Raw genomic sequence first — 13259 nt, 5'->3', positions numbered from 1 at the left:
AAGTGAAGAACTAAAGAGCCTCTTGGTGAAAGTGAAGGAGGAGAGTGAAAAAGTTGGCTTAAAGCTCAACATTTAGAAAACTAAGATCATGGCATCTGGTCCCATCACTTCGTGACAAATGAATGGGGAAACAGTGGAAACAGTGGCTGACTTTATTTTGGGGGGCTCCAAAATCACTGCAGGTGGTGATTGCAGCCATGAAATTAAAAGACGCTTACTCCTTGGAAGGAAATTTATGACCAACCTAGACAGAATATTAAAAAGCAGAGACACTACTTTGTCAACAAAGGTCTGTCAAGTCAAGGCTATGGGTTTTCCAGTGGTCATGTATGAATGTGAGAGTTGGACTACAAAGAAAGCTGAGAGCAAAGAATTGATGCTTTTGAACTGCAGTGTTGGAGAAGACTCTTGAGAGTCCCTTGGACCGCAAGGAGATCCAACCAGTCCTTCCTAAAGGAGATCAGTCCTGGGTGTTCATTGGAAGGACTGATGCTGAAGCTGAAACTCCAATACTTTGGCCACCTGATGCGAAGAGCTGACTCATTGGAAAAGACCCTGATACTGGGAGGGATTGGGAGCAGGAGGAGAAGGGGACAACAGAGGATGAGATGGTTGGATGGCATCACTGACTCGATGGACTTTGGTTTGGGTGGACTCCGGGAGTGGGTGATGGACAGGGAGGCCTGGCGTGCTGTGTTTCATGGGGTTGCAAAGAGTCAGACATGACTGAGTGACTGAACTGATTAAAAGCACCTTTCTTTTGCCACCAACATTTGTGAGTATGTAATTGATTTTGTGAGTGGCAAGCAGTATGACCTCCATTCGATAACTAATTAGGCCATCGAACAGCCTAACTTGTTAGAAGCACCATGCATGGCCAAAGTTGGTATTCCGTCTTCCCAGGCAGAGGGTGCCCTGGGCACCTACCTACTCTTCTGCCCAGGTCCACTGTAGCTCTTGAAGGGCATGTGGACTTCACTTCCCTGTCTGGCCACCCCTCATCCCTACTAACAGCCTAGGACTTCCTCCTTGGACACTCTCCTGTGTCACCCCAAATTGCAGTTACGCTAGAGCAAGGCAAGGAGGCTTTTCTCACAACCTTTCCCAGGGAGAAGGAGAATCTCATCAGGGTCATTGCTGGCATGTGCCAGAGAGGCATGCTGTGGCAGCACTGAGAAATGAGCCAGTGGTGATCCTGGATGCTGAGCAGCTCAGCAGTTACCGAGGCCACAAACTGGTAATTCTGTGGAGTGGGCGGAATCTGAAGATGCTGCTGCCTTGGCCCCTGAATCAGGTTGGTGGCTAGCCATGCAGGCTTTGGTCTCAGACCTGCTGAGATTCAAATCCTTGCTCTGGCACTGAGTGTGCAGCCTTGGGCAGTTAACCTCACCAAAGCCCAGTTTGCACCTCTCTGAAGCGGCAGAATAGCTGTTTGTAAAGTTTGTGGAGCCTTACTGTAAGCAGATGGGGAGGTGTGTCCCTGGAGAAAGTGAACCTAGTATGGTTTTATTGACAGAAGAGAAGTCATTTTTGGCCTAGGCCATTTTGTGATCTAAACCTGGCCTCAAGGCAACCCCCTTCATGAATATGCATGTACCCTTAGCTTAAAACTTCCCCACTTCTGCTGTCCAGGGAGACACTGCTTTTGAAGAGATACCCAAAGTGTTCTCACTTGCTGCAAATAATAATGAATCCTTACTTCTTGGTTGTGTCTTTTTGCTCGATACCCACTAAGAAGCAAACCCAGCTTTTGGGTAATATCACCAAGAGTTAGTACTCAGTAAATATAGATGTTTCCTAAACTATAGCCATAGTTATAATTTTTAACTTCTGACCTCTGGCTCCTCAGGAGTCCTCTGAAGCCCCTTTCCTTCCTGGGTCTCCTCCCTCCCTAGGCCTCAAGGCAGCCCTTCCCCTCACATGGGATCTCTGTGCGCCCTACGGTGCTGTGGTGGGGGGTCGGTTGCAGGAGATAACTTGTGTCTTCGTGTCATTGAGTACAATGACACCTTCTGCAGGGAGCATGGGGTCAGGAGAAGCTTGAGGGAGGTGTAGAGGTTCAGCCCCCAGCCCCCAGCTCTGTAGCTGGGTGCAGACCCTCCTCAAGATGGCAGGTGAGGCAGCTGGCCAGCTGCTCTTGCTTTCCTGCACAGGAAGTCCGCCTGGGTCCTTTCTGCCCTGTTGCTTCAACCACTCAAAGCTCACCATGGAAACTCTCCCTGGCTTCTAAACTAAGTGTGTATGGTCTCGGCTGGTGGACCTTCTCCTTTGCTCTATTTAAATTTCTTAAAATGTTATTAATAAATAGCAATTGTCAGGGACTTCCCTGGTGATCCAGTGGCTAAGATTGTGTGCTCCCAATGCAGGGAGCTGGGGGCTTCCCAGGTGGCTCAGTGGTAAAGAACCACTTGCCAATGCAGGGGATATGAGACACAGGTTTGATACCTGGGTCGGGAAGATCCCCTGGAGGAGGGCATGGCAACCCACTCCAGTATTCTTGCCTGGAGAATCCCAAGGACAGAGGAGCCTGGTGGACTACAGTCCATGGGGTCACAAAGAGTTGGACATGACTGAAGTGACTCAGCACGCACGCACTGGGTTTGATTCCCTGGGCAGGGAACTAGATCCCACATGCTGCAACTAAGACCCAGTGCAGTCAAATAAACAAAATACATATTAAAAATAGTAATTGTCAATCACTGCTAGTTACTAGTGTGTCTTTCATTTCTAGCATTTTACAACTATTTTCTATAAGGGAAGTGGCGTAACCCACTGTGGAATTTGAGTCCATGGCCCAGATTCAAATCTGGCTTCACATTTTGCCTGCTGTGGGTCGTGGGGCGCATAACCTAGCCTCTTTGGGCCTGTTTCCCTATTCGTGAAACGGGAACACCTCCTGAGTGTTCAGAGATCAGTTGAGAGCCCACCAATGCCTGGCACAACCCGCGTGCTCGCTGGGCAGATGGCTTGCTGAGTCATTTTGATTCTCCCAACAGCCATAATGGGGCAGATGTTACCAGGTCAGATCACAGATGGGGAAACAGGGGCATCAGTACTCCCGGGAGAGGCTGGGCCATCTGGCTGCAGCGCTACCAACTGGAGCAGGTGAACGGCTAAAAAATACCTGCATGGACAGAAGTCCAGCGTCCTGTCCCCGGCAGGGGTGGTTCTCAGGACTACTCTGAATGCCCCTCCTGGCAGGTCAGGCAGGCTTTCTGAGGCCTGCGGGGACGGGGTGCAGCATGAGACTGATGCTGGGCCCAGTCTACCCCTCACACATCCCCTCCAGGCTCACTGGCCTTGCTGATGGGCGGGATGCAGCGGTGCAGGGTGCTGTCCACTGAGCCTGCGGGCACAGAGGAGCAGTAGAGCCTGCACTACACCTCCTGGGCCCTTGTGCTCCCGTTCCCGAGAGCTGCAACTGTGCCCCCGAGCCCGTGCTCTGCAACAAGAGAAGCCACCGCAAGGGGACGCTCACGTGTTGCAGCCAGAGAAAGACTGTGTACAGCAGTGAAGGCCCACCACAGCCAGAATTTAAATAAATACATAAAATATATAAATTATATAGAAATAAATTATATATATGTAAAAGAAACACTTAGCTCTGAATGGGCCCCATTACTCTGATCATGGCAGGCCCAAGACTGAAGCATCCTGGCTCTTAGTCCCTGGCTTGTTCTGGTCTCAATGCCTTGGGAGGCGTCTTGAGGATGTTCTCTTGGCGGGCCCCAGGCTGATGGCGGGATGGGAGGACAGTCAGCATCGCCCAGCTGGGGTTACTAGGGCCCCACTACGATGCACTCACAGCCTTTCGCCTGGCCCGCCACTGCCAACCTCTGCCTACGATGGAGGGCACTCAGCCTTGGGGAGGCGGCAGCCTGGAGCTCACTCGCTGTTCACAGACCCACCCTCCTTCCTAGCCGGGTCTGGCCCAGCAGCCACCACCTGCTGCAGTCACTTTTTTCCCCTGGAAGAAAAGAAAAAAAAAGGAGGGGGAGTTCCCTGGCGGTCTGCTGGTGGGGACTCAGTACCTTCACAGCAGAGGGCAGGGGTTCAATCCCTGGTTGGGGAACTAAGATCCCACAAGACACATGGAGTGGCACAAAAAAAGAAGAAAGAAAAGGAAGGGAGACACGGCTCAGGCCTGCGCGGGAGCAGCTGCACTCAGTGCCGTCCAGCCAGGCTGCCCCTTCAGGGACAGCCCCCCTTGCCCCCCTGCCCCCCTCGTCCCTGTCAGCTCCGAAGGTTGGAGTCTCCAGGTTCTGTTCAGGTTCGTGTTCCTCCTGATGCTCTAGAAACTGAGCTCTGTCTACACAGGCGGATGACCCTTGGCCTGAGGGTGAGAAGATGGCAGAGGGGGCAAGGACATCAGGTACCAGCACGTGAGGGTGGTCAGGGAGCTGAAAGGGCCTAGGCCGGTCTCCAGGTGCAGGCGGGGAAGGGAGGTCCTGGGCCGGGAAGCCCAGACCCACTCAGGGCACGGAAGGGGGGAGTGGCAGAAAAAGCTAAGGACAGCAGAAACTACAGCCAGGCCTACCTGGGGGCCCCTTTTGGTAAAGGGCATGATGCCAAGTGCCCCAGGCTCCTGAATGCATGGGAAGGCCAGGGCTGGTGGCCACCACCTGCCTCCTGGGGCACCGTCACTACAGTGGGGCAAATAGGAGTTTTCTACTGCTATGGCAGATGACTACAGACACAGCAGCTTAAACACTAATTTATTACATCACAACCCTGTGGGTGGGCTCAATGGGGTTCCTGTTTAGGGTCTCACCAGGCTGAAATCAAGGGCATAGACTGTCAGGGCTCTGGTCCGCAGGCTGGGGGAGGAGTTGTTGGCCTCCAAGCCTGTTCAGGTTATTGGCCAATTTGGTCCCGTTCAGCTGTTGTGCCGAAGCGCTCCTTTCCCTATTGGCTGTCTGCCAGGAGCCACCCTCGGCTCCTCGCTATGTGGCCCCTCCACCTTCAAAGCTAGCAAAGGACAATCGTCTCCTTGGGGTTGGGTCCTGGTCACGTTTGAATCTCTCTGACTCCTTCCGGAAAAGAGGGGCACACAGACCAGACCCAGCACTGACTCACTTGCCTGTCTCTGGGTGCCCTGGCTGGAGTTCAGGGCGGGTGAATAAGAGCAGGAAGGGAACAGAGGGCATGTGAGACCCCTAGACACACGGGAGGCTCCTACTGGAGGGCTGGCAACTCGCATTTGGTGAGCTCCACGGAGGATGCCGGGGACAGACAGACGAATGGATGGATGGGTGGCTCCTTGGCTTTATCAGGCCTCTGAGCCTTCGGTCAGAAGGGTGAGGGACATGTCGGTCCCCAGACAGACCAGGCAGCCGAGGGACCCCAGAGTCTGGCTTCAGGTCAGTCACTGCATCAGATGTTGAGGTGAGCCTGAATCCAGGGGCTGTAAGTGGCCACATTGGTATAGACCCCTGGACGGTTGGGCAGGGCACAGCCTTTGCCCCAGCTCACCACACCCACCAGGACCCAGCGCCCAGACTTCATGCAGACCAGGGGTCCTCCAGAGTCACCCTGCAGGAGAAAGGAGAGCTTAGGTCCCAGCCCCCAGGGACTCTGGGTCCCAGGCTGCCATCCCTCAGTGGTGCCTCTGGGTCAGGGTTCAGGATACTGAGCCTGCAGGTGGTACACCCTGGGTCCCAGATTCTAAGGAGATAGGGTGCTGGCCACAGGGGCGTGGGCCCCAGACGTTCTAGGCAGCTTCTCGCACCTGGCAGGCATCCTTCTGGCCCCCAACGTAGCCGGCGCACAGGCTCCCTGGCAGTACTATGTGCTCGACCCGGGGCATGTTGGTGCCCAGGTGGTAGAGGTGGTCACAGGTGCGAGCGTCCAGCAGTGGCACCCTCACTCCCTGCAAGGGTCGCCACTCCGGGAGCGGCACTGGAGGAGAAGGGGGAGGTCTAAGAGGCGGCAGAGACTTCTCAGATGGCACTAGTGGTAAAGAACCCGCCTGCCAATGTAGGAGACTTAAGAGATGTGGGTTTGATCCCTGGGTTGGGAAGATCCCTTGGAGGAGGGCATGGCAACCCATTCCAGTATTTTCGCTTGGAGAATCCCATGGACCGAGGAGTCTGGTGGGCTACAGTTCGTGGGGTTGCAAGAGTCGGACACCCAGGAAGAGCCCGCAGAGGGTGAGGTGGAAAGCAGGTGTTGGTGGGAAAAGCCTTACCTGCCAGCCCAGGGTTCCCTGGCCTGACAGGGAGGATGTCTGGGTCCCTGAAGGTCAGAGCGAGCTGGGAAGAGAGTCCCTGGCCCTCCCCCAGTGCCCCTGTGCCCTGCCTTCTGCCTCACCTCCTGGGCGGAGGCTGCCCCAGCCAGTGACCCAGCAGGGTGTGCCAGGTGGCGGGCGGGCCCCAGGCTCGGGCAGGCAGACGGGCTGGACTCGGGTGCTAAGGGGTGCTGGGCGGCGCAGCAGCAGCAGCGCCAGGTCCCCGCGGGCCCCGTCCTCCGAGTAGTCCGGGGGCAGCAGCACCCTCCGCACGGGCGCCAGGAGAGCAGGGGGCGAGCTGGGACCCAGGTGCAGCGCCCCGAGGCGCACGCGGTACTCAGCGGGCAGCACCTTCCTGCGTGACGGGGCGCTAGGTCTAATTAAAGCAGCTCCCCCTTCAGCCCAGGAGCGCTCATCCCCGCCGTCCTCTCTCTTAGAACCCGGGGTGAGACCTGTGCGAAGTCTGGGCGTGGGGTCCCGGTGGCTGTGGGACGTTGGAACAAGGGCTGTGCCCTGCCCAACCACCCTGGGGTCTGTACCAACATGGCCACCTACAGCCCCCGGATCCAAGACCTTCCCTGGGTCTTCCTCCACCCGCCCCGCCCCGGCAAACCTCGACGAGGAGCCCTAGGGGTAGGGGACCGTCCCTCGGCGGGGCCTGGCTGCCTGCTGACCTGGGGAAGCAGTGTGCCGCCGTCAGCACCCACTGCGGGGCGATGAGCGAGCCCCCACACACGTGCGTCCCGCGGTGCTGGATGCTCGCCTGCCACGGCCATTCTCCAGCCCGGGCGTCCCGGCCGCCCACGATACGACTGGACACCCGAGGCTGCCCACAAGCTGGGAGGACAAGCGGACTGGGGGTGGGCAGAGCAGTGGGGGGACGGGGAGGCGGGGGGGCGGGGTTAGGGAGGTGGGTGGGGCGGGATCAGGGAGGTGGGGTGGGGCGGGGTCAGGGAGGCGGGTGGGGGCGGGGTTCGGGAGGCTGTGGGGCGGGGAGACGGCTGGGGGCGGGGTTCGGGAGGGGGGTGGGGCCGGGGAGACGGGGACGGGGTTATGGAGGGGTAGGCACAGGGGGTTTCCGCGGTTTCCTTACCTTCAGACGACAGGGTCCCGGCTGCTCCTGGAGGTGGAAGCAGGGAAGGGACTGGATTACGGGTCTGGTGTCAGGTAACGGGGTGACGGGGAGGGCGGTCACAGATTAGGAAGGAGGGAGGAATGTATATGTCGCACTGACTTGATGCCAGATTTTTGTGCAATCGGCTACAGGATTAAACCCTCCCCAGAGCCCTGTGAGGTGGGGACGTACACCCATTACACAGACGAGCACAACCAGATTCAGAGAGCCCAAGGTCAGTGAGAGAACTTGAACCCTTGGAGCCAGTAGTGGAGTGTGCTAGGTCACTTCAGTCGTGTCCGACTGTATTCAACCCCAGGGACTGTAGCCCACCAGTTCATGGGGTTCTCCAGGCAAGAATGCTGGAGTGGGTTGCCATTTCCTTCTCTCGGGGATCTTCCCCACCCAGGGATTTAACCTGCGTCTCCTGTGGCTCCTGCATTGAGGCAGACTCTACCGCTGAGTCACTGGGGAAGCTCTGGAGCCAAGAATAGGATGCCTGAACTTCCCTGGTGGTTCAGTGGTTAAGAATCTGCCTCCCAATGTGGATTGGGAGACAGGTTCAATCCCTAGTCGGGGAAGATCCTACATGCAACAAGAGAAGCCACAGCAGTGAGAAGCCCACACACGGCAGCTAGAGAAAGCCTGGAAGGAGCAAGGAAGACCCAGTGCAGCCAAAAATAGAAAAAGAGTAGGATGCCTTAGAGTGCTCTAGAGGAAGCAGGAAGGCTGAGCAGATGGAAGCCAAAGCTCCTGTGGTCAGCACCCCCAGCTCTGCCCCCACTCACCCAGCCCCAGTAGGAGCAGGACCCGGAGGGAGGAAGCCCACTTCATTCTGTCTTCAGGGCTGGGCCCAGTAAGGGTGGTACTGCCCAGGACTAGCCTGGCTGGAGCCTGCCAAGAGAAGAGGAGGATCTAGCCCCCCCCCCCCACCCAGCTCCTTTTGTCTTCCTTCAGACCCTGGTTGGTCCCAGACCTAGCCCTGTGGCCCAACCTCTATGCCCTATGCCCAGGCCCCAGGGACCACCCCTGCCCCCCAAGTGCTGCATGATTTGGGCGCCTTAGGTCTCCATGCAAGCCCTGGAGCCCAGCCCCTCCCCCATCTTGTATTTCCCTGATAGGTGCCCCCCAACCCTGTTCCCCGCAGACCCCGTATCCTTTTCTCACCCTTGCAGCTGGTGTCCTCCCTGCTAACTGGGCTGGGGGAGGATCTGGGGGCTTAAAGAGCCAGGAGGGGGGTGGGGGCCAGGAGGTAATTAAGGAGGTCAGGGCGGGGCTGCGGCTTCCTCAGTCCAGCCTTGAACAAAGATGCTTTGAACAGTACTTTTGCCGTGGCAGGAAAGGGACACCTGGGTTTCTCGAAGGAAGCCTGGCTTGGGCCAAGGTGCACGGAACTGGGGGTGGGAGCCTGAATCCAGCCAGGCAAGGGTGGAGTGGGGGGTGGGGTGAATGGCATGGGGTGGGGGTGGGGGCCTGGGCTGCACCCACCCCTGGAAAGGCTCCGGAACCTCCTTTTACCAAGTCAGTGCCCCCTCCAGCAGCCATCCACTTGGTTCCCCGTCCTGGGGGCCTTTCTGTCCAGCACACCCCCTCCTTGGCTGTGTCCCAAAGTGATGTGTGACAGGGGAGATCTGATTCACATCTGTTTGTTTCCCCTCTGAGGCAGGGTCTGGGTCTCTGTCCCTGTCTTAGCGCAGGCTGCCAGAACAGCACACCACAGTGTCAGTCGCTCAGTCGCGACCGCACGGTCTGTCCATGGAATGCCCCAGGCAAGAATACTGGAGTGGTTGCCACTGCCTTCTCCAGGGGATCTTCCCAATCCAGGGATCGAACCTGGGTCTCCTGCATGGCAGGTAGGTTCTTTACCATCTGAGCCCACAGACTGGGGCTCAAGGTCCATTCTGGAGGCTGGACGTCCAAGAACAAGGAACTGGCCAGATATGAGCCTCTTCTCTTGGCTTGTAGGGGGCTGCCCTGCCATCTCACTGAGTGATCACACAGCCTTCTCTTTGTGTCTGCTGGGTATGAAGGGTAGTGGGGGGGGGGGGGGGAGGTGCTGCTGTCTTTTTATCTTTTCTGGTTGTGCTGTATGGCATGAAGGATCTTAGTCCCCTGGCCAAGGATTGAACCCAGGCCCCCAGCAGTGGAAGCATAGAGGCCTAACCACTGTACTGCCAGGGAAGTCCCCTGGTGTCTCACTCTTTTCTTAAAAAAAAAAAAAACTTATTTATTGGCTGTGCCAGGTCTTAGCTGTGGCAGGTGGGATCTAGTTCCCTGACCCGGGGTCAAACCTGGGCCCCCTGCATTGGGAGCTCAGAGTCCCAGCCACTGGACCATCAGGAAAGTCCCTGGTATCTCCTTCTATAAGGACACTAGTAAGTCCACCCTATTACTTCATTTAATTATATCCAGAGTCATTGGGGTTAAAGATTCAACATAGAAATTTTGGAAAGTTCACACACGTTCTTCCTAGGTGGCTCAGTGGTAAAGAACCCACTGTCAATGAAGGAGACACAGGAGACACAGGTTCAATCCCTGGGTCAGGAAGATCCCCTGGAGGAGGAAATGATAACCCACCCCAGTATTCTTGCCTGGAGAATCCCAGGGACAGAGGAGCCTGGTGGGCTACAGTCCACGGGATCGCGAACAGTTGGACACGACTGAGCACATGCACAAATATCCAGTCCCCAATGGCAAGAGCAGTGCCATCACGGAGTGGGTGCTGAGTGTTCGGGAGTACGTGGGAGGGGCCAGTAGGTACATGGGCTGGCGAGAGTGAAGGAGACGAGTGAGGGGAGCTAGTGGCGAACCAGCCCCAGTCCTTCCACGCAAAACAAGGGAGGGCGGCCTCGGGCCTGACTTCCACTGTCCACGTTCCAGGACCAGGCTCAAGCCCACGCTCCAGTCTCCGGAGCTGGTTTGTAGAATGTCGTTCCTCCCACCCCCGAGACCTTGGGAGAGTTTCCTCTTCTGTAAAACACGCCCCCCTCCACCCGAGGTGGTCGTGAAGTTCAACGGTTAGCCCTTGCAGAGCCTGGAACCGCGCCCGGCTGATGGAAACGCTCTAGAAGGGCCACGAAAATAAAAGCAGGGCCCTCCCTGAGGTGCCTGACCTTGGTTACCCCAGATCCAGCCGCCACTGGAGGCCTTGGCTGCAGTGGAGCCAAGTGGGCAGAGCTGGGGCAGCTGGAGAGGCTGATGGGATGGAGAGTGACCCATGACCCTGGGGACACACAGCCATCTCTGGGGACATGGGCCACCTTGAGAGGGGGTTCACTGGAAGGCTGGGTGCCTAGTCCAGCAGGGAAGCTGGGGGGGGGCATCTACCTGTTGCAATTTGGGAGGCCTGGAGGACACTTGAGGGCAGGGACCCTGAAACAAATTCCTCCTGAGGAACTGGCTTATGGTGGGAGGATCTGGAACTGGTTGACTAATGGGCAATCAAACCTGAGAGGAGTAGGAAGGGAACCCCTTCCCAGGGGTTTACCCCAACCCAGCTCCATGCCCCAGATCAAGAAACTGAGGCATAGGCCCCTGCTGGCCCACATGCCCTCAAGTCTCACCCCTGAGTCACCCTGCACAAACGGACCCTGGACAAATGTCATATGCTTGCCCGTCTCACCACCCTCCTCCTGGGGGCCAGGCGGAGGAGGCCAGCTTTCTCTGCTGCTGGACCTGCCCCGACTCCCAGGTATGGGCAAATGATCCAAACAGGGCCAGCATCCCACCATGGCCCCTAGGTAACAGTGATGGGTCAAGAGGTGACATGTGACCCCAGACCAGCCAATCAGAATCCTCCCCTGAGATTTTCACCCTGGAGGAGGGAGGGAGGGAGGACCATTGGGGCCCAGGCAGGGGAAGCCATGGCTGAGGCCACAGGCAAGGACTCTCAGCTGGCTCGAGAGCCTGGAATCTTCCAGACTGAGAAACAGTGCCCTGTAGAATTGGAGCTCCTCATTCCAGCCATCCTTAGGCTCTGGTGGGCTGCCCTGTATCCTTCTAAACCAACTCTCCTTCACTCATGCTGGTTCTAAGGGTTGTAAGGCTGCTTTTAATCAAAGTCTTTAAGTGCCAAGAATGAAAACAAAGTAACATTCAACAAAGGTGGAGGAGAGGTGCGCCCCGAGCCGGCTGCCCTGCCAGTGTGTTTCAGGATGGCGGCACCCAGCCCACCGCATGCAGCACAAGACTCGTCTCTGATGAGCGCCCAGCCCTGCTCTTGGTCAGACTCCCCGGCACCCTGCAGACCTGGCAGCAGATGAGGTGGGGGATGGGGTGGCCTTCCCGGGACCCAGGTGTTTTCCCATTGATGTCCCAGTGCAACACAGGCCCTCTGGGAGGGCTGCAGCCTGAGCCCACCCCATGCCGACCCCAACAACCGGAGTCATGCAAGGAGGGACAATGGTGTGGGGTGAGCCGGGCCGAAGGGAGGGGTATGCTGTGGCACTGGGCTGGGGTAAGTGGCCCTGAACAGGACGCTATGGGGAAGGTGTGCCTGGGCGGGCTTGGCGGTATTTCTGTGGACGAGACTGTCACTCAGTCACTAGGCCACCAGAGGGTACTCGGCCTGCTGCTGGAGGAGGGGCCCTGACACGCTGCCAGGCAGGCCTGCGGGCAGTGTCATGGGGCAGCCAGGTCTGGGGCCCAGCGCTTCACAGGCATTAAATCACGCGGTCCTCCGGTAACACACGGGACACCAGGCAGAGAGCGTTCTGTGTGGGGCCACCCCGGAGGGCCTTTGTGGGAGATGAGCGGGAACGCCCTCAAGTTTTGACTGCTCCGAAGGGCAGATGGCAGAGGGTGGAAATCTCAAAGCAGGTGAGTCCCACCTGGGAGACATGGAAGACACTAGCCACTAGGTGCCTGCCGGCCCCTCTGAGTCACGCACATCACACAGCTGAGGTCGACATGGGCCGCTGTGAGCTAGATGACTTAAGGATTCTGTCACCTCTCTGGGACTCAGTTTCACCATTTTTAAGAAAACATTTATTTACTTTTGATGCCGAAGAATTGATGCTTTTGAACTGTGGTGTTGGTGAAGACTCGTAAGAGTCCCTTGGACTGCAAGGAGATCCAACCAGTCCATCCTAAAGGAGATCAGTCCTGGGTGTTCATTGGAAGGACTGATGTTGAAGCTGAAACTCCAATACTTTGGCCACCTGATAGGAAGTGCTGACTCATTGGAAAAGACCCTGATGCTGGGAAAGATTGAGGGCAGGAGGAGAAGGGGACGACAGAGGATGGGATGGTTGGATGGCATCACCGACTCGATGGACATGGGTTTGGGTGGACTCCGGGAGTGGGTGATGGACAGGGAGACCTGGCATACTGTGGTACATGGGGTCGCAAGGAGTCGGACACGACTGAGCGATTGAACTGAACTGAACTGATTTCCTTTTGACTGTGCTGGGTCTTGTTGCTGCGTGGGCTTTCTCCCGTCGTGGCGAGCAGGGGCTGGCTACTGTCTAGCCGTGCTGCTTGGCCTTCTTGTTGCGGTGGCCTCTGTTGTTACGGGGCATGGTCTCAGTAGTTGTGCTGCATAGGCTTACTGGCTCTGCAGCATGTGGGATCTTTTCAGAACAGGGAAAGCATACCCATGTCTGCTGCATTGGCAGCCGGGTTCTGTACCAGCAAACCACCAAGGAAGCCCCTCATCATTTTTAAAACTTATTTATTTTATTAAAAAATATTTATTTATTTGGCTGAGTCAGGTCTTCACTCCGGCCTGTGGGCTCAGTAGTTGGGGAAGGGGAAGCTCCAGCTTTGGGGGCTGCTAAGGGGCATGAAAGTGGTGTCACAGCTGATGTGGCTTTTGGGCAGGCAGGAGTGACTAGGACACCCCTCCCAGACTCCTCCGCCTGCCCCTCCACAGTGACCAGCCCTAGTTAGACCAGAGCTTCTAGCACCTTCTTTGCTCAC

General features: G+C 56.9%; 1 protein-coding gene across 1 annotated transcript; it reads right to left on the bottom strand.

The window, feature by feature from the left end:
- Positions 1-4630: 4630 nt before the first annotated feature.
- On the bottom strand, positions 4631-11964 carry PRSS33 (serine protease 33). The gene is made up of 7 exons (XM_065919271.1): positions 11893-11964; positions 8129-8234; positions 7320-7346; positions 6901-7105; positions 6310-6581; positions 5729-5898; positions 4631-5532 (listed from the first exon to the last, which is right to left on the bottom strand). Exons 1-7 carry the CDS (start codon positions 11962-11964, stop codon positions 5374-5376), a joined length of 1011 nt encoding a protein of 336 aa, XP_065775343.1. The 3' UTR covers positions 4631-5373.
- Positions 11965-13259: the final 1295 nt, after the last annotated feature.

Source organism: Muntiacus reevesi, chromosome 2 (assembly GCF_963930625.1).
Source record: "Muntiacus reevesi chromosome 2, mMunRee1.1, whole genome shotgun sequence".
Classification (NCBI taxonomy): Eukaryota; Metazoa; Chordata; class Mammalia; order Artiodactyla; family Cervidae; genus Muntiacus; species Muntiacus reevesi.
This window is presented reverse-complemented; position numbering and strand designations above follow the sequence as displayed.